The sequence below is a fragment of the Meriones unguiculatus genome, chromosome X (assembly GCF_030254825.1).
Source record: "Meriones unguiculatus strain TT.TT164.6M chromosome X, Bangor_MerUng_6.1, whole genome shotgun sequence".
Lineage (NCBI taxonomy): Eukaryota > Metazoa > Chordata > Mammalia > Rodentia > Muridae > Meriones > Meriones unguiculatus.
In genome coordinates, this window is record NC_083369.1 from 17493555 (window position 1) to 17518588 (window position 25034).

Genomic DNA, 25034 nt, shown 5'->3' on the forward strand with positions numbered 1-25034 from the left:
TTGTGGGGCCAGCATGGGTTAGCTCAGAGCAGAAGAACATGGTGGTTTTCATGACCCACAGAGGAACAAGACTACCCTGTGTTGAATCATACTCCAGATTCTGCACTCAGGCCAGTGGTTGAATCACAGGATACCACAGTCTTGTCAAAGGGAAAAATGAAGATGTTGTGAACCCCAATTCCATAGGCTCTTACGAGCTGAAGAGTCTAGTGGTCATTTGTCTGCCTGCCTTTTCAGGATTTGTGCATGTAGGAGTCAGAGGCAGAAATTATATTTGGTGATTCAGACATTGATTCCAAATTAAACTCGCATGTCTCAGACTTTGAGATGATTATGGGACAAGGAAAAGGATTAAGATACGACCTTCAACGAGAGGTCACCTCCTTTATGCCTTTTGGACAGTACAGGTTTAGAAAAAACTTGACTAAATGAGACCTTAGCACATTGTGGGAGAGTCAAGGTTCAATCTGTTAGGTGGACGGGAACCTTAATTGCACAATAGCCTGTAATATTCACATTTTAGAAAGCCATGAATTGTCCCTGCATAGCCTTAAACATCAGTAGTACAGTTCCAGAGATGCCACAGCAGCATCAAAATGGCCCCCGTACCTTTGCACTGCAGCAAAGCATCACTTTTTGTGAAGCGTGTCCAGATGTGTCCCAGTAAGATTCTGAAAGCGAACACAGAAAACAGTGCCCACTCATGCACAACCGTGTTGAGCAAGTAGGCAGCTTCACAGCCCTTGGGAGGAGAGAAGTGCCAGACTATCATATGCCCAATCTGCTAATTTCTTGACCCCAGAATCAAGGGTGCTTACAGTTGCTCTGGTTGGGAAAAGATCTACAGAGGGTGATAGCTAAGTGAGGTCAGACCAGAGAATCAGGCAGTAGCCTGGAGGGAAAAGTGGCCTTTACCAAGGACTAAAGCCAGGAGATCAGACTCCCTCTGTACTGACACATTGATCCTGGTCAGCGGGAAACTTCCAGGCTTCCTAGTGTACCAGAAAGAAAAGTCACTGGCTTCAAAAACCAGATAAACAAGCCATCCTCTGGACAGAGGGAGATGAGATTAATAAGGAGTCTATTGTATTGGGCATTGAATGGATGCCAGGCATGGGTGAAAAACATTGGCCATACGTGACCACTTTTCATGCTCATAAATCTCTTTTTGTACAGCCCAGGACTCCAAAGCTAAGGAAAAGAAAAGAGGGCATAGTAACGCGTCCAAGGTAAGCACCACTCCTAAGCCATGGCCTTTGTTGCATCTTAGGTACACTGTTCTGTGGTCACTCCGGTAACTGCCTGTGATTATGACAGACAGGGCTAGTGAAACCTTAAAGCTCCCGTTGGAAGGTGAATTGGTAACCAAAGAAGAAGAGAACACCGGGAAGCCGTGACCCAACCTCCATTCCTGACCGCTCTTTGCTGCTGGTTTCTAAGCAGGCTTTGGGAACTGCCAGGGTCCTTTGGGAGAGTTTCAATCATTCCAACTTCCAGTGGGGACTAATGTGCATAGTGGTTACCTATTCGTCTCTAGGCTTCTACATCCCAGAGAGTTTTGTTCCATGGTCCGTGCCCCAAGGTAGCAGGTGGCCAGCAGTGCATGAGAGTGGAAGGAACGATACACTTCTTCATAGCTTCTGCCCATGGTGAGGTCAAGTGACATCTCTATTGTGAGCTATGGCTGCTCAGAGGGACCAAGAGCAAAGGCTCAGAGGGATTCCCAACTTCAAAGAGTGGGTAGAGCGGTTGACACAGAGAGAAAGTAAGAGAGGAGAGTGAGAAGGAGGAGAATTTGGATGGTTAGATAGACCAAGATCTTACTTCTTCTTGTCTTTAGACACACCCAGAAGAGACTCAGGGTCCTCTCCAAAAAAAAAAAAAAAAAAAAAAAAAAAAGAAAAAAAAAAAGCGGGCTTGGCGGGGAGGGTACAGGAAAATGAATTGCAAAGAATCCCAAGGCAGATAGTGATTTGGTCATTTACCTGTTCCATTTCTGTCATCGCATAGGACCAAACTGCTTGGGACCTAAACATACAGTGTGTTGCTCTTGTCGTTGGGTTCTGAAGGACAGCTGCCTGAGCATGTGTTATGAGAACAGCTGTAGCAATCCAGGTTAAAAACCTGTTCACTACTTAGAAAGGATCCAGATATTTCAAGGAGCTGGGAGCCCTCGTGAAGAGCAGAGCTCACAGGTGAGAAGAGTGTGAGGCATTCTCAGAGAGCTCCAGCTGGCCAAGAGAGAGGCCAGAAGAGGGTCTCCTGGCAAGAGCTCATCATATTTCACCCAAGCCAAGGAGTTTGCACTTGAGTCACAGTGAAAGAGGCAGGCATTCTGACCATTTGGGGACAGGCCAAGGATGGGATAATTCACCTTTACAGATGAGTCTGGCCATTGATTGAGCTGGGTGTTTGGAGGACAGGTGTGACCAGTGAGGAAACTGTGGTGGGAATGCATGGGACATGATGGCAGTAGGGTTTAAAAGCTTCCACTGGCATTTGCTAGTCGGTGGCCAAAGAGACAGCATACAGATGGAATGGTGTTTCCAGGTCCATATGGAGAGGGAGGACATGGGAAGGTCTCTGGGACACTGTTTCATCCTCCTCCTCACATGGATGCTACTTACCCATTATCCTTCTGAGAAGACTACTGGGGGAGGCACAGAGACGTGGAAGATGCAGGGCTGTGTTTTGAGCCATCACTCACACATATACTGACTGGCATTTCAGAGGCTTGGTCAGTGACACCCTTTAGGATCCTACAGGAATATCTCTCTCTCTCTCTCTCTCTCTCTCTCTCTCTCTCTCTCCCTCTCTCTATCTCTCTCTCTTCCTCCCTCCCTCCCTTTGGGAATCCATGCAGTAGCCCAGGGACTCACACTTCAGTCTGGGACACATTGGATTCTCCCAGGTGAATGGCTGTCAGGTGGTAGTGGCATAGCTCCTTGTCTCCCCGCTTGTCTCTGGGCCTTTCTCTCATCAGCAGTACTTGCCACATAGAGGAACCAAAAAGAGAAATGAGTCAATGTGGATCAGGGTACTCTCCAGACCTAGGGCTCCCTCTGAGAGCCCACAGCAATCTGATTAAGATCAGACCTTGGTCTGGAGAGCTGCCCACCCCTGAACTCTCCCTCCTAGTTTCCCCCCTGTCACACTTAACTCCTGGCTCAATGGATGGCAGGCACTCCATAGGTTCCAGCAGCACCTGGGGCTCATGCCCTAGAGACTGGGGACATTGCAGCTTTGTTTGCTAGGCAAAACTGGCAGGTCCACATTATCTGCAGAGAGGCCTTCCCTGGGCTCCATGGTCCTCTGCAGCCTCCTCGGCTCTAGGCAAATATACAACCAATCATCTTCTTTATGTCCCTGAGAGTTTTGTCATGGTATCCAGCAATGACCTCCAGGAACATTAGTGCATCAGTAAATGAGGGACATTGTGGCACTTGTTCCATTTCAAAGACACCCCCTCCCTCCAGGGATCCTGGACAGGCTTTGCCTGTGTCACAGGATGTACTCTGAACACTTTTGATGGCAGGAGGGATAAACTCATCACACACTAACTGTAAACATGGATACGGGACCTTCATGGAGGCTGAAGGGACAGGACAGTCTCCATCTGCTGCCTGGGTCACTGTACTTGTCTCATTTTGTGATGGGGGATCTTAAGGGCTGTGTCCAGGACAGAACTGCAGACTTTGGCCATATTCTCCTACACCGATTTCTCCAGCCATGCCACTGATGTCTGCGGACTCACAAGGTATATTGACAAAGGAAGAGTGGAATCCTGTTGAACCCTAGCCCTGAAGCGGTTGTCCAAGTGGTTTCTCCTCATCCTTTGTCTCCTGATCTTGTCAAGAGCAGCCAGATCCTCTGCTGTGGCCACATGACATCATCGTATCATCTGGCTCCACACAGCAATCATGGCTTCCTCCCTGATGTCCAACTTGGACAGGCACCTGAATGGTGAGGCACAGCTCATCTGTCCCCTCTGTCTGCAAGCATCCCATCCAGGACCACTAGGGGATGGCACCTAATTCCTTGCCCCTTGCCTCTGCTGGTACAAGCTCTGTGTAGGTACAGAGAGCTGGGCTTTTCTGGAAGGCAAGGTCCCTATCCCTGCGTCAGCTTCTCAGGCAGAGATGCAAAGTCCTGCCTCATGCCCCACAGGGTCACTTTCTCAGGTTCATGTTGTGCTATCCTGAGTGGCTTCTGCCATTAGAGAAAGTAGTGACACTTATGTAAACAAGGTGGCCTGGGATGCTGTGACTGGAACATGTGCCTGCATGAGAAATAAATCCATGGCCTCCAAAGTCTGGTCCCACAGACATGATGGGATGGTAAGTGCAGATGTCCAATCAATACTTCAAACACCGCTCAACCTCCTCAGCCACAAGGAAAACACCTAGAAAATCTGCCATCTAACCCAAGTCAGAGTGGCCACTGAAGGGAACAGAGGACCACAAATGGTGATAAAGACAGAGGAAAGGGGAACTATCACTGCTGTGTGGAGTGTGAACTTGAGCATCCACAATGGAATGAGTGCAGCAATTCCTCGCAAACTATAAAAAGACCTACCCTGTGAGCCAGCTTTGCCACTGTTGGTCATAAGGACTCCAAGCCCACAAAGCACAGAGATATTTGTGCATCCAAGGCGGTGGCTGTGCAATGAACAAGAGCCAGGAATTGTAAGGAGCCTAGGTGAGCCTCTGCAGATGAGTACATGAAGAAAACAGGGTGCACACACACGATGGAGTTTCTAAGAGAGTATGGTGGTTGCAAACACACACACAGGATGAAATTTTAAGCAGCTATAAATAGGAATGAAATTGTGGCATTTGCAAGAAAATAACTCTTTCATGCAACTGCACATCCAAGATTTAAAATTGTGTGTGGGAGGCCTGGTGTGTGCACTCAACTGTGTGTGTGTGTACCAGTGTGTGTGTGTGTGAAATGAGGCTTAAAAGGAGGGTCACGCGTGGCGAAGAAGAGCTCTTAATACCGTTTTCAACGAGGGTAGAGGACTACAAGGCAAATGGAGGGGTTAACTGGAGAATGACGGGGGTAAGCTGGAGGAATGCTTGGCCCAGCAGATGGCAAGGTCACGAATATGAATGAGAACAAAGTATGCTGACACCTGCGAGATGAAACCCACTACTTAACCTTTTCCATTACATTTGACGACAAATAGAGTTTTTAAAAAGAACGACTCAGTCTTTACTGGTGGTGGTGTGGGGGATTCTGTTGTGTGAAAGGGCAAAGCGAGCTACTGTAGTGCAGTCAAGAAGTGCTGAGGAAAGACACCAAGATTTGGGTTATGTTTTACTCCGTTTCTTCAAACCATATCCTGTGCCACGGGTTCAGGACAAACATGACGCCCCTGTTTGAGAAATGGCAGTGCAGACAGAGGGAAAGTTTGTTCTGATGCTTTTGGAGCCAGTTCCGTCTGACAGTTTTCTTTATGTTCTGCCACAGATTTGTGTGTGTGGGCACCCTTACTTGTACACACACTGATGCTCAAATCCCTTTCTGCTACTTTGCTCACACCACCTCTCTCCTTGCACATGCTGAGTTGTGAGAAAGCCGATCACTCTAGAGTCCTAGCTATGTCCCATGCTATGATCCTAGAGACTTGGTCCACGCTAGGTCATGTGGTAGGAGCACCAGTGACCATGTGGGTGCTGTCAGATCCTGGGCATAGAGTGATCCCTTTGCCTGCAGGCCTTCACTCCTCCTGAAGGATGGAGCACTACTCCTGCTTCCCAGCCTACTTGGCATTTCCCCTTCAACACAGCTACCCTCTATTCCTTCCAGAACTCTCAGTATCTGCTCCTTCTTTCTGGAGGAGGTCTTGGGACTCCAGTCCCTGTTCTGGTCTATACCCTGAAGGCTGTCAGCTAGCCTGTGCCCACAGCACTTGGTTCTGTGTGCCCTCCTTGCTCTCTCCACAGCAGCAACACACTGGCATTCACAGTTCCCTTTCCACACTGTGTTTTTGCACTCCCAGCCCCCCAGTGCCAGAAGCACTAGCTGGTGACTAGGGAATCTCCATGTCATCCCAAGAAGAGAGTCCAGGTCCGGTTCTCATTTGCCTTCTGGGCAGAGATGTGCATTTCTTGGTCCAGGTCAGGAACCCCAGAGCCTCAAGGGCATAGCCAAGAGTAAACAAGCACCTGGCTCTAGACCAGGCCCTTCTCAGCCCATGCCCAAACTGCCCAGGCCCTGCTTGGCTTTCCTTGACTTATCACTGAGGGCTGCCATGGACCCTACCTAGGTGCTGTTGATTTTCACTTCCCACCTGGCAGTGGGAATTGAAGCTGTCTTGTGCCCTGAACCCAGGTTCCCATCAGTCCAGAAGCTGGGGCAGAGTCATGGAGAGGCTGAGGGTGGAGTGGGGTGGGGTGCAGTTTCCAGTCCAGGTTGTCTGCTCCCCAGGAGAAGCTCCAAGGCAGCCCCTAGTCCTCTCTCTTCTGGACTTCTGCATCCCCAGGCACTGGGCAGGCTCTAGGTAGAGTGTTTGTGGAAGGGCATCATGAATGAGAGCGCATTCTTCTCTTTTGGAAATGTTGCTGAGTGTGTGTGGGGGCAGTGCGAAGGGGGAGCAGGCTGAGAAAATGGCTCATCAGACTGCGTGGGGAGCTGGGAAGACTCATGTCATCCTGGGTGGCGATGATGGTGGTGATGATGTGTGAGTGACCGTGTGTGTGTGTGTGTGTGTGTGTGTGTGTGTGTGTGTGTGACAGAGAGAGAAAGAGAGGCAAAAACAGAAACAGAGAGGCAGAATTAGAGAGTGCACGCTCTTGAGGCTCTGTGTTACTTTGAGAGACAGAGACACACAAATGGACACTTAAACACACATGTGGGCACACACACACATAGGTAGAGAGGGAGAGACCATACTAATGCCCTGGCTTCTCTCTCTCTCTCTCTCTCTCTCTCTCTCTCTCTCTCTCTCTCTCTCTCTCTCTCTGTCTCTCTCTCTCTCTCTCTCTCTCTCTCTCTCTCTCTCTCTCTCTCTCTGTGTGTGTGTGTGTGTGTGTGTGTGTGGTGTGCAGGCAGGTGTGCAGGCAGCTCTTTAGAGGAGGAAGGCAGCAGCCTCCTGGAGGCTGGAATGCTGCCTCTAGATTGCCTCCTTTGGGCAGGGTCAGCCTGGCTTCCAGGCCACCTCAGCCCCTGGTGCGAGGTTCTCCCTTGAATCACAGCACCCTTCCTTCCTTCCCTGGGGAAGGGGCAGAGCACTGCCCCCACCCCACCCCCGCCGAAGACATGGCACCTGGATTCCTTTGGTCCAGCTCACGGTCCCGTCCCTGGCATCCTCTGGCCGAGCGCGTGGGCGCCCCAGAGGCCGCGTGCCGGTCCCCCAGCCCAAGTCCCCCCCGCTCTCCACCCCGCCCCCGCAGCCCGCGACAGCCCCGCAGCCCCGCAGCCCCGCAGCAGCCACAGGGGGAACCAAAGAGACAGAAGCCTTCCCAGCTGCCCGGACCACAGACGCCAACACCCCCCCGCCCCCACCACACGCCGCCCTCCCGCCTCCCGCGCCCCGCACAGCAGCCCACGACCGAGCGGCGGCAGGCGGCAGGCGGCAGGCGGCAGGCGGCGGGCTGCGGAGACTCGGCTCTGCGCGCTCGGGGCTGGCGCTCGCCTCCCCGCTGCCTCGCTCCCGCCCGCCCGGCCACACCGGCCCCGGCCCCCCGCCGCCGCGCGCGGAGCCCCCGGCCCGGGCCCCGGCGCCCCCCGGCTCTCGCCGCCCCTCCGCCCCTCAGCTCGCGGGAAAGCGGTCGCGGCAGCGGCCCGGCGGCAGCGGTGACCGTGGCGACCGCGGCGGCAGTGGCGGCGGAGGTCGCCGCGGCGGCGGCAGCGGCGGCGGCGGCGGCAGAGGCGGAGGCGGCGGCGGCGACGGTGGCGGAGGCGGTGGCGGAGGCCTCCGTGGCGGAGGCGGAAGCGGAGGTGGAGGCTGAGGTGGAGGCCGAGGCCGCGGCGGCGGCGGAGGCCAGCCTGGGGGAGGCGGCGGCTCTGGCCGGGGAGAAGGCAGAGGCCCCCGGCGCGGCCGCGTCGGTGGCAGCCTTGGCGGCCAGCCTGGCGGAGGCCACGGGGGCCGCTGCGGAGGCTGCCGCGTCGCCCTCCTACGGGAGGGTCGACATGGATGAGGAGCTGGCGGCGGCCCTGGCCGCAGAAGAGGAAGAGGCCGCGGCGGGGGGCTCCGACGACGGCAACCCCGACTTTCCCACGGCCTCGCTGTACGTGGGCGACCTGCACCCCGAGGTGACCGAGTCCATGCTGTATGAGAAGTTCAGCCCCGCAGGGCCCATCCTGTCCATCCGCCTCTGCAGAGACAAGGTCACCCGGCGCTCCCTGGGCTACGCGTATGTCAACTACCAGCAACCGGTGGACGCCAAGCGGGCCCTGGAGACCATGAACTTTGACGTTATCAATGGCAGGCCGGTGCGCATCATGTGGTCCCAGAGGGACCCGTCGCTCCGCAAGAGCGGCGTGGGCAACGTCTTCATCAAGAACCTGGGCAAGACCATCGACAACAAGGCGCTCTACAACATCTTCTCGGCCTTCGGCAACATCCTGTCCTGCAAGGTGGCCTGTGACGAAAAGGGGCCCAAGGGCTACGGGTTCGTGCACTTCCAGAAGCAGGAGTCTGCCGAGCGGGCCATAGATGCGCTGAATGGCATGTTCCTCAACTACCGCAAGATTTTTGTGGGGAGATTCAAGTCCCACAAGGAGAGAGAGGCCGAAAGGGGAGCCTGGGCCCGCCAGTCCACCAGCGCTGACCTCAAGGATTTCGACGATGACTCCGATGACGAGGCCACCTTCCGATGAACACAGCCCAGGACCCAGCCAGTAGAGCCAAATCTCGGCTCCCACCCCGTTTACAGCCCCCCCCCCGCGCCCCCCCAACCCACCAGCAGTGTATTGTATTGGGAGTGCAGGTTTCTCTCTCTCTCCCCTCTTTCTCCCTACTCCCCCCCCCCCCCCCGCCTTCACCGGGTCTCCCTCCCCCTCTCTCCCCTGCCCTCCCTCCCTCTCCTTCCCCCCCTCTTCCTTTCCTCACCCTCTCTCCCTGGAGCTAGCTGGCTTCTCCATCCCCTCTTCTGCTCTCAGCCCCTCTCTTCTCCCATCCTCTCCTCCTACCCCCTCAGCCTCCCCACGCCCCCCCCGCCCTTCTCCCCAACCCTAGCAAGGACCCTGAGAATAACCCCACTAATCTGTGCCATTTGAGAAGTTGAAGGCTGCCTCTTCTCGCGGTGCCTCTTCTTGGTCTGATTCTTAAAAGCGTTTTTTCTGTCTCTTTGTGTACTGCACAGGTGATGCAACTCATGGTAGAACTATCTGGAAGGAGAAGGAAGTCTGATGTGGGAGAAAGAACCAAGAGTGTAATTGCTTCCCACCATCCTAATACCCAGAGGGAACCTCTTTTATCTTCTTTGGTGTGCTGTTTCTCCAAGCTCTCTGCTTCCCCCTTCTCTGCCTCTTACCCCAGACCCACCTTCCCTGTTAACATTCTCGTAGAGTGGTTCATGTGTGTGGTGTTTCTTAACCTGCTTTTTTCAGCGACTAAAACCAAACAGAAATCAGCGCATTGAACTTCTTTCCATGCTATTCAACAGGCTTATGGAACGTCATCTTCAGTGCCTGCAGAGTGCTCCTATGTATCCATGGACCTTAACATTTCTGTAATCATTCCCGCATTGTTGGACATTCAGGTGGTGCCTAGTTCTTTCCCTGTGTTCAAAACCAACACTGCGTGCCCTGATGAGTGAATCCCTCCTGGTCAAGCCAGCTCTAGGCTAGCACCCTGGATGGTCTCTCCTCAACTGTGGACTTGCAGGATCCACATATAGACGTCTCAAAGACTTTCCCTGTGTGTTGCCAAAAGGCTCCCTTTCATAAGCATTGTACCAGTTTGTATTTGTGCCAGCTAGCCAGTGCAGCTAGTAAAAAAGAAAAAAAAAAATGAGTATGCCTATCTACCCTGCAGTCTCATGGCCCGCCCCCTCCCCTTTGTGTGTGTGTGTGTGTGTGTGTGTGTGTGTGTGCAGTGTCCTGAGCTGCAAATGGCACTTTCATTGTCATGGTTATTTCACTGGAATTGAATGCTGTCAACCACAAGGAAGCATTCCCGCTGCCTTTCCTTTTCCCTCTTGCCAGAAAAATAAATCAGCTAGGTTGCAGGATAAACAAAATCCCTAAGCAGATGATTTGACAGAAGAAATTGAATGCTATCAGCAATCAATCCTAATGACTCCCATGCCTTCTTGAATTGTACTCATCTCTATGTGCCAGTGTTTTTCATGTGATATATATGTGTATTTAATATATATTTCAATATCTGCTTTTTCATGCATAAAATATAATATAGATTATAGATATAGATGTATAGATATTCTTGAACTTCCTTTCATTGTCATTAAATATTCTTTTAAAATATTTATCGTGCTTTTCTAGTGTTCCAGTGTATGAATGAGCCGAATGAAAGGCTTCAGGTGTATGCCGGCTTTTATATACACTTATACACAGATTTGGGGATATTCATTATGTTTTCACTGCTTCAGCTTTTTTTGACTTGTGTGATTTTCCCCCTTCTTTTCGACATCACTTCTCTTAACATCAAAACCTAAAGGGACTTGCCTCATTCTTAAGATATTTTTATTTTCAAAGTAAAATTGAAATGTAAAGGGAGGTCTTTTTTTTTTTTAATATACAGTAACAGACCACTTATTAAGATAGTACATTTTCCTCTCAGGGTGACTCATGGCCAGAAGTCTTAGGTATCTGCTCTGTTTTCTGGTTTATGACATTCCATTTTGTTTGGTTATAGGATTTTTTTTTCAGGGCAGTCAGAGTTTTTTTTATTTTATTTATTGAAATCATATACCTTTCATTAAATTAATAAAAGTACTTAAACTATCCTCATAAAAGTTCAAAACTCACTCAACTACTTTACAACATAAAATATGAAACCTATGGACATGTATATAAAACCAGCTGATATCTTCAAAAGTATAAGATGACATATATGTCTTATTTTGAGGTATTTTCACTATTTGGGTATTTACATTTAAAAACACTAAAAATACACATATATTTTTAATTTTCCTTTTTTTGGATGAGGTACAATTTCAGTAACTTGACCTTTGTCATATTTTTCAATGGTTCTAGTGCTTGGGGCCCTAGTATGGTAAATATTTTGAAGAAAGTACTTGTAAGTATTTGTAGTATTTCCAGGGATATTTAATTGCCTTATATACATTAATGTGTTTAAATTAAAATGATCTTGCCATATAGTTTTTTGTCTATTAACAGTATAAAGTAGTTCACATTTCTCTTCTCATGTTTTATTATTTTCAAGTCATGACAAAGTGGTTAGGTTTGTAGATATTTTTGTTTCATGTTGCAGGTAGATCGCTTTTTTTTAAATGACATGAATATTAAATACACCCAACTGCTTTAAAGTAAGCATTTATGTTATTGCCTACAGTGCATTTTAAAAACCAAGCCATACTGAACATATTCTATACTAAATGTATTGTCTATGTATTTATATTAAATAAATTCTATTAAATACCTTCTATATAAACACATACTACACATTTTGCTATTTAATATTTTCCCAAAATTCACTAATTCTATGTTTATATCATATTTTTGTTTGTTGTTTCAACACAGGGTTTCTCTATGTAGTCCTGGCTGTCCTAGAACTCACTCTGTTGACCATGGCCTTGAACACAACAGCTATTTGCCTGCTTTTGCCTCTGTGAGTGCTGGGATTACAGGCATGCGCCCCTGCACCCGGCTATACTATATATTTTTTTAAGTGTTTCTTTACCTTGGACTTTAAAGCAGTTTCTAAAATGTCCCCAGCACATTTGAATATATATGAATTTTCAGCAATGTATTGTTTGCTTAATATAAATGCCCAAAAGTTGTATTGAACGGTAGAAGTCCATTAAATTTCTTTAGCTGTTCCATCCTAGCTGTATCAGTTTAAAAAACATGTTAGATGAATGTACATTTTCCTGCCTCAATTCCTCTTTGCTATTAGAAATTGTCATTACTAATATAATTCTATGAAAACTGCTATACCTCATTTTTGTTTGCTTTCATTTTGCAAAAATATTTTTCATGTGATTCAAATAAACTCATTTTAAATATAGATAAATTTACAAAAGTAAAAATCAATTATTCTTCTAACTTTGTATAATGATTCACCTCTTTATCTATTCCAAGAACCAATTTTGATGGACTTGATCTTCATCTGGCCTCATTTTTTGATGAATTTTAATATATGTACATTGTTTCTATTTTCCTCATTCAAACCAAAGATGTTAAGATATTCACTGCACTCATTTAGTATTTTTCCCTTACCATTATTATAAACGAATTTAGAGTTTTGTATTGCTGTTATATAGTGATTATAATTTCATATACTTCTGTTAATAGATGATAAACACTTGGAATTTATTATAAATCTCTTAAGTGCTAGGCAATGTATTTCCAGAAATACACATTTTTTTCATATTATAATTAATATATTTCTTGTATGTAAAATATCAAACCATGATTTACATCTTTACATTGATCCACAATCTTGTTTTCTTTTTGTTTGTTTGGGTTTTTTTTTTTAATTTTTGTTTTTTAAGACAGGGCTTCTCTGTATAGTCTTGGCTGTCCTGGAACTTGGTCTGTAGACCAGGCTGGCCTCCAACTCACAGAGATCCACTTGCCTTTGCCTCCTGAGTGCTAGGATTACAGGCATGCACCAGAACCACCTGGCTGATTCACAGTCTTTATTCAGCCATTGTACTGTCAGTACATTTTATTTTTTATTTCCATATTTTCAGATACTTTATTTATTCTAAATTTGCCTTTAATTTCAAATGTTTATCCTGACTTTTTCTGTTTGTTTATAGTTATTTTAATTCCATAATCATTTCCACAACAAATGCTTGTGTAACAAACAACAAAACATTACAATACATTTTAAGGAATATTTATTTTGTGGTATAATTTCTGTTTTCAAAATTGTATTGACTTATATTCTGTGATTTTCCTATCTAAAAGTGTACACATTTTTCTGCACAAGACTCTCAACTACTACCATTAATTTTGGTTTTGGTTTTGCTATATTACCAGTAGAGAAAACGTAAGTTATGTTTTAAAAGTTTACTTAGAATATAGCTATTTTCTTTTATTTGGTAGATAAGTCCCAGAAATACAATAATGTATTGTTGGAGGGAAGAACATAGAACGTAAGTATAATCTTACCAGTGAGAAAAATGCAGAAATAAAATTATAATTGTATGATTTTCACACTTTTCTATTAAAAGTTCATATAATACAAAAAGAGAGGGATCTGTATATTAGTGTTCTGTAGAGAAACCAGCAGGAGCACATGGTAAATGAGATTTACTTTGAGAGTTGACTCCTATGGTTATGGAGGGTAACAATTCAACAGTCTTCTGTCTCCAAATTGGAGAATCAGAATGTTGGAACAAGAAGGCAGCCCAACAAGAGAAGGAACCATGGTTATTCAGGCCATTTTTGTGTGTATTTTTTGTGCCTTCAGGGCCTGCTCTAGTTGATAGTGGAGCATTACTATCAAGCCTAACTTTATGAATCAGATATAACTCACTTCATGTTGGGCAACTCAAGAAACATGGTTACTTGGTAGTTTTTTTAATTGTTTAAAGATTCAGTAGTAGCTCAAGAGCTGTCTCCTAAGGAATGTAGTTAGTTTAGATGATTGCATGACCAACTGGAAAATCCTAAAATATTGTACTGCATAAGGGCCTTTCAGAGACTCCAAAAGACATGACTATCTAATGCCGGCTCTTCATGTACCATTAGATCTACTGCACCATATGGCACAAGTGGCAAAACATCCTGTATGTTTTATAGCATGTTCCTATTCTGGGCTCTACTGAAAACTAGCAGTTTTAGGTCAATTAATGATTTAGCAAGAGTAACACATTCAAATAAAGAATGTGTTGCCTCGAAAATTTAAGTACTCCCACTGGCCATTGTTCCTCTTTTTCAGTCATGGGAAGGGCCAGATGTAACAATTTATCTCAACACTCCCCATTATGCCTGAATTTATTGAAATTTCTTGAAAATAGAAAAGACCATGCATTTTAGTTAGATTTACTTCCCAGTCTCTGACAAGTGTCTCATCATTAAATGAAAGGAAGTTGCTAGATATTATCAGCATAATAAATAAGTATAGTGTCTTAAAGAGAAAAGAGATCAAAATACCTTTAAATTAAATTTTCTTGATCTGACTGCTCCACCAAACTGCATCCCGTATATCCTTCTCTAGGGGGTCTACTTGACTGTACCCTCTATGTAACCTCTTCTCCTGAATCTTCAGGTCTAGCTCTGGTCCTACGTCTAGTGTCCATGCTTAGTCTGGCTACCCCTACCTGTATTACAGCAATCCTCAGGCATCCTATAGAGCCCAATCCTCCTGGCCCTGATCCACCCACCACATCCTCCTACACCAAATCCAACCCTTTTATCCAGGTGGACCTACTCCCACAGCCAAGCTTCAAACAGGATGTACATCCTGCACATCAGCCCAGTCTTCCTTGTTAACCTGAGTTCATTCCACTTAAGTTATTTCCAATCTCTAGGCCCAGACCACCTACACATCCTCTCTTCTGCCCCAATCTGCTCTGTCCATATCAAGCAGAATTAACAAAAGAAGTCCACATGCCAAAACCTCACCACAAAACACTGTATGAACCATACAACTAGTACCTCCCCTCCAAAATTATCGGTCTCAATTTTGTCAATAAGAATTATCTAAATGCACTCTAGGAAACAGAATTTAAAAGAACAATCATAGACATCATCAAACAATTCAGGGAATTTAAAGAAGACACAAAGAAACAGTTCAGTGAAACTAAGGAGAAAGAACTTAAGGAGAATAAATGCCTGAGAGATGCCCAAGAGGACTTAAACGTACAGCTGATGGAAATGACTAAGATAATCCAGGACTTGTTTTCCTGGCTATTTCTATGTCAGCTTTTACACAAGATGAAGTCATCTAAGGAAAGCGAACCTCAATTGAGAGCAATGTCTTCACAAGATTGGGAAGTAGGCAGACAAGCCTGTCTGTCCTTAATTAGTGACTGATGAAGAAGGGCATAACCCATTGTTGGTGGTGCCACTCTTGGCTTATGGGTTTGTGGTCCTCGGTTCTAAAAGCAAGCAAGCAAATAAGCCATAAGGGAGCAAGCCAATAAGCAGCACCCCTCCATGGCCACTGCATCAGCTCCTGCCTCCAGGTTCCTGCCCTGACTTTCTGTGTTGATGATGTGGAAGTATAAGCCAAATAAACTCTTTCTTACCCAAGATGCTTTAGACATGTTGTTTTATTGCAGCAATTAAAACCCTAACTAGGACAATTTGAAAATGGAATTCAATGAAGAGATAGAAACATTGAAGAAGAACCAAGGTGAAATTAAGATGGAATTGAAAAGTCCAATAACTCAACTAGAAAATTCAAAAGAACTCATAAGATTATAAGATATCAAACAGAAGACAGACCTTGAAAACTCAAAGATAAAGAATCTAGGCCAAATAAAAAATACGAAAAGTTACAAAAAATACAGTAAAGCACAAGTAATGCGGGACACTATGAAAATACCAAACCTTATTTTTTTTTAACTTATATTGAAAACGGATTTTTCTGTCACATAATATATCCTGAGTGCTGCAAGGTTAGTCTCTCTCTCTCTCTCTTTCTCTTAGTATCTGCTGCAGGAGAAAGCTTCTCTGATCATGGCTGGACAAGGATCTGATCTATGTATATAACAGAATATAATTAGGAGTCATTTTATTGCTTTTTCCTTTTAGCAGTACAGTAGTATTTGGGTTTCCCTTGGGTCCCTGGAATATCTAATCTCAGAAGATCAAATCTTTTAATTATAGCCATAGGTGAGGGAGAAGAATCCCAAGTCAATAGCAGAGCAGAGACATACCCATATACATACAAGAAGCACTCAGAACACTAAATAAATAAGACCAGAAAACAAAATCCCCATGGCATATTTAGTTAAAACACTAAGTATACACACCAAGAGAGTGCATTGAAAACTGCAAGAGAAAACACACAAGTCACATATAAAAGAAACCCCACAAAATAATAGGTGATTTCTCAATGGAAACTTAGAAAGCTGGAGCCTGGGAGCATTACATTTCAAGTCCTAAAAAAAAACAACAAACGTCAACTTAGACTAATAAACCCAGAAAAACTATCCACCATAGCTCAAGGAGAAAGAAAATCTTTCCAAGATATAAAAAACTTAAAAAATTTAATATCAAATAAACCAAAACACAGAAAAATACAGGGAGCAATATTTCTGACCAAAGAAAAGAATAAAGATAGTCAAGAGACTACAGAAAGGAAAATGAAGCTATAATTACTGAAATCCAAAGTACCACTGAGAATACAAACAACATCAGTAAAAATCTATAGCACACTAACAACAATTAACACACAGATTAATAACATTAAATATTAATGGCCTCAACTTTCCAAAATGTATCAAAAGATACATTTTAGTTAAATGGATCAAGAAACAAAATCAATATTCTGGTATTCTCACAGATAGCATATCTGTCCTCTGAGTGGCTCCACCCAGCAGTGGATAGAAACAGATGCTGAGACTCACAGCCAAACATTGGGCAAATCACAGGGAGTCTTGTGGAAAAGTGTGTGGGGGGGGGGGTGTGGGGGGATAGAAGGACCTGGAGGTGACAAGAGCTCCACAGGAAGACAACAAAGCCAACTAACCAGGGCCCAGAAGGGCTTACAGAGACTGAAGTACCAACCAAGGACCATGCTTGGACTGGACCAGGCCTCCTACACAAATGTAGGAGAAGGACATCTCAGGCTTCATGCAGGTTCCCTAGTAAGGGAAGTGGGGAATGCCTCTGACAAGAACTCTGTTGCTGCTTTCTAATCACTCCCTGTTGGCAGGGCTGCCTCAGCAGGCCTCAGGGAGGGGTATGCGCTCAGTCCTGATGTGATTTAATGAGCTAAGATAGATGGGTAGAGGGGTGTTCCCCTTATCTGAAGAATAGGAGACGGGGAGGGGGAAGAGAGAGGGAGAGTGGGACCAGTAATGGAAGAGGGAAGGGCCGAAGATCTGGATGTAAAGTGAATAAATAAATTAATTAATTTAAAAAGAAACAACAACAAAATCCCTGTGTCTGGAAGTATTTCACGCGTGGCTGCCATGTCACTGGCTGGTCAGTTAGGTGGTAGCTAGGAGAGAAGCTATGTCTATGTTCAGGGTTCTGACCTGTGAACATCTGAATGATTAGTAGCCTAACATTCCCTTCAAAAAGGAGATCCAGAAAGGAACACCAGTCAGATGCCAGGGACCTTGGACGGGGAGCCAGCCTGAGATGACTATCAGTCCAGTGCTGGGCAGGCCCTGATAGCTCCCAGGGAAGGATGGCTCCCAAGACCTGGAGCCTGAGGCAGAGGAGTGAGCCTTAGACAGAAGGCCCTTTCATGGGGCCCACTTGAGCTGGCTTTGTGAAGAGTGAGCCTGAGCTATCCACCAGATAGGTGCCATGGGGTCCGGTCAGAGAACCAGCCTGAGACAACCACCAGTCCAGCACCATTCAGGCCTGGAGGGGTAAACCATGCCTGAGATGACCCCCGGCCAGTGTCATAATGCAGGAGTGGGGCTTAGCACTCCTGAGACCACTCCAGAAATGACCGCAGACACTCAAAAGACCCCAGGCACCACTAAGAGAAGCAGATAAGTGGTGGAGAAATGGATGAGAAAGAGACACAGAAGAATGTAGGCACAACGAAGAGAGGCAGAAGTGGATATTGAGGGTAGTGAGGAACAGCCTGATGTGAGCAGCCAGAGATGCCACCCTGGGACCTTGGTGGGGTCCCGGCCTGTGCTGCCACCCTGAGCCATGTCTGGGTCCCCAGCCCTGCAGTAGCAGTGTTCTAGGCTGCTGCCTGGGGACATGTTGATGTTTGAGGGCTGTGCAGAATGGGCCTCACCCCCTCACTTGGCCATCGTCGGAGATCTGGCTCTGGGAACATGAGAACAGAAGAGCTAACCCTACCCTGCCAGCTTCAATATTCAGGAGAATGCCCCCCTCCTCACTTGTTGGGAGTTTCCCCATGAGCTGGCCCCCTGAAGACCCCAGTTTGTCTCCTGTGTGGTGGCATGGATGAGGAAGATATGCCTTCTTCCCTCTATCTCCCTTCCCTCTCCCCCTTCCCCGTCCTCCCTTCACCACTTGTAGCAGGTGGGAGACCTGGCCCTGGGTGTAGTCCTCAGGAGCAGGCCTTACACTTCACCTGCACAGCATAGTAGAGCTGGCCCTGAATGCAGAGACTGTAGTCAGTCAGCCCCGAGGGCTAGAATGCAGGAGAACCAGCCCTGCCTCTAGTCTGCTAGAGACAGTGGGTCCTGCACCTCACCTGGGCAACAGAGTAGAGCTGGCCCTGCTAGTGGGGTGGGGTTGCTGGTGAGCCAATCTCCAGGGCATGAGAGTAGGGGAGTGGGAGGGATGTCCAGCTCAGCTGCCTCTCAGGCTCAGATCCAGGACTTTGAATTGGCCTACCCCAACATCTACCCAATTGATGAACTGCTGACGTGCATGAAGGAGCCGGTCTTACAGATCCAAAATTACAAGATCTCCATGACACAGGGTAACAACAGGATATCCAAGAGGAATTTCAGTGAGTTTCCAGTATTGGCAGAGTAGCGAAAGCCACAGAGGCCCCTTACCAAACCAACTAGTCACTGAAATGAACATTTGTAAGCAAACAAACAAACAAACAAATAAATAAATAAACAATGGACAGTGAATCCAGCTTCTGCTTCAATCCCCTGCTGGGTTGGAGTCTTTCAGAAGAAATCTTTGGTAGGCTCCCATCCAGTTCCCTCTCTTCAACTGCTTTCAGCATCTATTTTATTTGCCCTTCTGAGTGAGCATTATGCATCCTTCCTAGGGTCCTCCTTGTTGTTTAGCTTCTGAAGGTCTGTGGATTGTAGTATGGTTATCCTGTATTATATGGCTAATATCTGCTTATAAGTGATTATATACCATGTGTGTCTTTCTGGGTTTGGGTTACCTCAATCAAGATGATCTTTTCTAGTTCCATCCATTTGCTTGCACATTTCATGATTTCTGTGTTTTTAATAGCTGAGTAGTATTCCATTGTGTAAACGTACCACAATTCCTTTATCCATTCTTTGGTGAACGGAAGCAGATGCTGAGACTCACAGCCAAACTTTGGGCAGAGCTTAGGGAATGTTATGGAAGAGAAGAAGGGGATAGAAAGACCTGGAGCAGACAGGAGCTCTACAAGGAGACCAACAACACTAAAAAATCTGAGCCCAGGGGGTCTTGCAGAGACTGATACACCAAAGGACCATGCATGGAGACTGCCTAGATTCCCCGCTTAGATGTAGTTAATAGGCAGCTCAGTCTCCATGTGGGTCCTCTAGTAAGGGGAACAGGGGCTGTCTGTGACATGGACTCTGTTGTTAGATCTTTGATCACTTCCCCCTGGCAGGGTGGCCTTGCCAGGCCACAGAGGAAGAGGATCCTGTCAATCCTGATGAGACTTGACAAGCTAGGGTCAAATGGTAAGGGAGGAGCTATCCCGCTTTCTGTGGTCTAAGGAAGGGGGAAGAGGAAGGGAGGATGGGACCAACAGGAAATGAGTGAGGGGGCTACAATCGGGATGTAAATTGAATAAATTTAAAAAAAATAAATTAAAAAACATGAGCACAAAAGAGTATACAATGAGACACACTGTGACACACCACTACAACTTCCACAATGGATTGCTTTCTCTGTTTGGGGGAGGTTGCAAGGGTGGTGGGTAGGTATGAGGGGAGGGGGAAAAGAATGGGAAATGGGAAATTCACAAAGAACCAATAAAAAGGTTAAGAAAAGAAACGAAATTTGGTGTCTACATGAAACATACCTTAGCTTTAGAGATAAGCACCACTTGAGAATAAAAAGATGGACAAATGTATTCTATTGCTCTAGAGGTGGTGGAACCTGAGGGAATGGAGCCTAAAAATAAGGCAGACAAAAGTCTCATGCAATAGCCAAATTTATTCAGAGCATCAGACAATTTATACCCTGAGTGATAATAAGAGTCACATGAGTAAAGTATCTAATCACAAGGACAAACTGCAAATGGCAGAGAAGCTACACATGGCAGAACCATGTCTTTATAGAGGTATATAAACAAATAACAATAGTCATCTCTAATGAATAATGAAGTTAACACTCCTATCTGCATGAGGGGCATGAAAACACATTTCAAAACCAATTCTATGTTTTTGAAAAAAACTGATGCCATAAGACTCTTTCTTGTCTTGTTTTCTTGGAATTTTCTCACAAGTAATCAGAATCAAGCAAGCATCAATATTATATGTCAAAACAGATTTCAAACTAAAACTAAGCTGGTGAAAGATGGACCCTTCATTCTAATCAAGGGAACAGTTAGCCAAGAAGACATAAATATATAGGCACTAAACTCTGGTGCATCCACTTTCATAAAATATGCACTATTGTGGGGGTGGAGCCAAGATGGCGACTAGCGCTCACAGTTTCTGAGTTGCAGAGGAGCTGAACGCCTGAGTTCGTGAGTGGAAGGACTTCTGAAGCCAGGGAAATGACAGTGAGGCTTTCTAAACAACAGGGACAATAGCATGAGGTGAGAACTTTGGTCTCAGGTCACCTGTGGACTTGTTTGGGGAAGGAGAGAGAGGATCCTTTGATCTCCCAGCACTTTCCCTTTCTCAGACATCCCTCCTCCTTGGCACAGCTGGCTCACCTAGATTCTCAGCTCAGAGCTCACTGCCTGGGAACTGTGAGGCTGGGCTTCTAGCCCCTTAGGTGCAACTGCCAGCTGTATCAGTCTTGGAGTCCCAGATCGACGGCACCATCCTCCCAGGGTCCCAGGTCTGCTAGCGGCCATACTGACTCCGCAGGGTCTCTCAGCCACTGACTGTACAGCCCTCCCAAACCCTCAGTGACAGATAATATGCTTTATACACACCAAAACCCAGCAGACCCACCATACAAACTAGAAACACCAGGTGCTGGGCCTCCCAGGCCTCGAGAGCACAGTGGAGGACCCCCAGGACTTCCCAGAAGGTATCTGGACCAGCATCCCAGTCTCCAGCTGCAGCTGGACTTCCTAATCTAAATGGCAGCTGCAGCAGCACTCAGTTGGCAGAACAAGTCGGACCCCTTCCACCCACATACCCACTGGGGGAAATGGAGGGTCTCTTGGGACATTGAAGCCCCTGTTCTGCAGGTCCAACTGAGGAGTTAAGGCAGATAACACCAGAAATTGCATCACGACCATCACCAGTGCCTGTAACCCCCTAGAAGTCTTCAAGGCAGAGCCCCTCCCACACACTCAAGGGTCCAATATTCTCTGTCACTCTGTCCCTCGAGGCACACTTACACACACACACACACACAGCACATGCCTCATTTGTCCTTTTGCACCCGCGTGCTTTTCTCCCACAGGTACAGCTAAAGCACCAACACACACGCTGAGGCCACGGGACCTCTCTCAGCTTCCTGAATAACTCTCCAGATGCCCGAGAGAAACAGTACCAGACTGAACTGCAGAATCCAGAAACAAACAAGGAAGGTTTCAGATAAGCCAATGGCCAGGGGTAGGCAAAAGAACACATCCAACAAAAATCAGGACATCATGGCTTCACCAGAAACCCCCAAAATTGATGGATACTCCAATTCATCAGAAGCACAGGAAAATGACTTTAAAGCTATGCCTACCCAATTATTTGAGGCTCATAAAGAGGAAACAAACTTCTCAGAGCAATAGCCATGCAAATTGAGACAGTTAAAGAGGAAATGAACAAATCTATCAAAGATTTGGTCAGTCACCTCTGCTCAGAGGTAGCCTGTGGTAGCTCAGTAACCAATTGGTTTCCCAAAGTGAGGGGAACAAGGACTATTTCTAACAGGAACTCAATGACTGGCTCTTTGGCCTCCCTACCCCCAAGGGAGGAGCAGTCCTGTTAGGCCACAGAGGAGGGCTTTACAGCCAGTCCTGAAGATACCTGATAAAATAGGATCAGATGAATGGGGAGGAGGTCCCCCTTATCAGTGGACTTGGAAAGGGGCATGGTGGAGATGAGGGAGGGAGGGAGGGGCTGGGAGGGAATGAGGGATCGGGACACGGCTGGGATACAGAGTTAATAAAATGTAACTGATAAGAAAAAATAAAATTAAAAAAAAGATTTGGTCAGTCAATTGGAGGTAAAGAAAGAGGAAATGAACAAAATTCTCATAGAAACATGGGCAAATATAGCCAAGCAAATAGAGGCACAAGTAGAGATACAATTAGTGACATATAGACAGGAAATGAACAACAAAAAAAAAAATAGAGACCATCGTAGACAGAAATCCACATTCAAACAGATAAAGGAAATGGTGTAACGCTTGAAAACAAAATTAGAATCAATAAAGAAAACACAAACTGAGAAAACCCTGGAGCTGGAGAACTTAGAGAAAAGATCAGGGAACCAGAAGGTAAGCATCACCAATGGAATACAAGAGATGGAAGAGAGAATTTCTGGAGCTGAAGATACACTCGCAGAAATTGATACTTGATACTTCTCTCAAGAAAAAGTAAAATCAGAAAAGTCCCAAACACAAAATATTCAAGAAATCAAGGACACCATGAAAAGACGAAATCTAAGAATAATAGGAATCAATGAAAAAGAGACTCTAGGCTCCAAGGTCCAGAAAATATTTTCAAGAAAATCATAGAAGAAAAATTTCCCAACTTAAAGAAAGAGATGTCCATAAATATACAAGAGGCATAACACCAAACAGAACACCTAATAGACTAGATCAGAAAAGAAACACATCACATCACATCATAGTCAAAACACTGAATCTACAGAACAAAGAAAAGATATTAAAAGCAGCAAGGGAAAAAGGCCAAGTAACATATAAAGGTAGACCTATCAGAATCATACCAGACTTCGCATCAAAAACTATGAAAGCCAGAAGGGCCTGGGCAGGTGTCATGCAGACTTTAAAGAGACCACAGATGCCAATCCAGACTACTATACCCTGAAAAACTTTCAATCAACATAGATGGAGAAAACAAAATATTCCATGACAAAACTAAATTTATGAAATATTTAAACAGCAAACCAGCCCTACAGAAGATACTAGAAGGAAAACTCCAATCCAATGAAAACAACTTCACCCAAGAAACCATAGGATGCAGATAATATCCCAACAAAAATTAAAAGAAAACAAGCAATGAAACACAGTAAGACTACCAGCTCCACAATAAAAGGAACTAACATTCATTGGTCACTATTATCTGTCAACATCATTGAACTCAACTCTCCAATAAAAAGACACATACTAACAGAATGGGTGCAGAAACAGGATCCAACATTCTGCTACATTCAAGAAATACACCTCTGCAACAAAGATAAACACTACCTCAGAGTAAAGGGCTGGAAAAATGTCCTTCAAGCAAATAGACCCAGAAAACAAGCTGGGGTAGCTATCCTAATATCTAATAAAATAGGCTTTCAAACAAAATTAATCAAAAAAGATGAGGAGGGACACTACATTCTCATCAAAGAAAAAATCCACCAAGAGGACATCACAATTCTGAACATCTATGTTCCAAATACAAGAGTGCCTACATTCATAAATGATACATTATTAAAACTTAAATCACACATCGATCCCAACACCTTAATAGTGGGAGACTTCAACACCCCACTTTCACGAAGGGACAGATCATCTAGAAAGAAGCCAAATAGGGAAATAAAGACCCTTACAGAGGTCCTAAATCAAATGGACTTAATAGACGTCTACAGAACTTTCCACCCAAACTCAAAAGAGTATACTTTCTTTTCAGCACCTCATGGAACCTTCTCCAAAATAGATCATATAGTTGGTCACAAAGCAAGCCTCAACAGATACAAGAAGATTTAAATAATCCCCTGTATTCTATCTGACCACCATGGACTAAAGCTGGACCTTAACAACAATGGAATTAGAAAAAAAGCCTACAAGCAAATGGAAACTGAACAACTTGCTGCTCAATGACAGCTGGGTTAAGGAAGAAATAAAGAAAGAAATTAAAGACTTCCTAGAATTCAATGAAAATGAAGGTACAACATACCCTAATTTATGGGACACAATGAAAGCAGTGCTCAGAGGAAAATTCATAGCACTAAGTGCCTTCAAGAAGAAATTTGTGACATCTCATACAAGCAACTTAATGGCCCAATTGAAAGCTCTAGAAAAAAAAAAAAGCAAATACACCCAAGAGGAGCAGAAAGCTGAAAATAATTAAACTCAGGGCGAAAATCAGTCAATTAGAAACAAATAAGACTATTCAAAGAATCAATGAAACCAAGAGCTGGTTCTTTGAGAAAATCAACAAGATTGATAAACCCTTAGCCAAACTAACTAAAAGGCAGAGAGAAACCATTCAATGGAAAAAAGACAGCATCTTCAACAAATGGTACTGGTCCAATTGGATGTCTACATGTAGAAAAATGAAAATAGATACATATTTATCACCCTGCACAAAACTAAATCCAAGTGGATCAAAGACCTCAACATGAAACCAGACACATTAAATCGGTTAGAAGAAAAAGTGGGGAAGAGCCTAGAACTCATTGTCACAGGAGACAACTTCCTGAACAGAACACCAACAGCACAGGCTCTAAGAGCAATAATCAATAAATGGGACCTTATGAAACTGAAAATCTTCTGTAAAGCAAAAGACATTGTCATCAGAACAAAACGACAGCTTACAAACTGGGAAAGAATCTTCACCAACCCTATATCTGACAGAGGGCTGATATCCAGAATATATAAAGAACTAAAGAAGTGACAAAGCAATAAATCAAGTAATCCAATTAAAAAATGGGGAACAGAGCTAAACAGAGAATTCTCTGTAGAGTAATATTGAACGGCAGAGAAACACTTAAAGAGATGTT

The 25034-nt window shown here is 45.3% G+C and overlaps 2 protein-coding genes and 1 non-coding gene across 3 annotated transcripts; all 3 read left to right on the plus strand.

Annotated features, from left to right (window-relative positions):
- Positions 1-596: 596 nt before the first annotated feature.
- Positions 597-7955, plus strand: LOC132650126 (basic proline-rich protein-like). The gene is made up of 4 exons (XM_060375487.1): positions 597-663; positions 1177-1229; positions 7290-7836; positions 7933-7955. Exons 1-4 carry the CDS (start codon positions 597-599, stop codon positions 7953-7955), a joined length of 690 nt encoding a protein of 229 aa, XP_060231470.1.
- Pabpc1l2b (poly(A) binding protein cytoplasmic 1 like 2B) lies at positions 7505-10434 on the plus strand. Its single transcript, XM_060374504.1, has one exon. The coding sequence runs from the start codon at positions 8137-8139 to the stop codon at positions 8824-8826; it is 690 nt and encodes a 229-aa protein (XP_060230487.1). The 5' UTR covers positions 7505-8136; the 3' UTR covers positions 8827-10434.
- A 6782-nt stretch (positions 10435-17216) lies between these two features.
- LOC132650251 (small nucleolar RNA SNORA17) lies at positions 17217-17349 on the plus strand. Its single transcript, XR_009588631.1, has one exon. It is a non-coding gene; the product is annotated as a small nucleolar RNA SNORA17 (small nucleolar RNA).
- The last annotated feature ends 7685 nt before the right edge of the window (positions 17350-25034 follow it).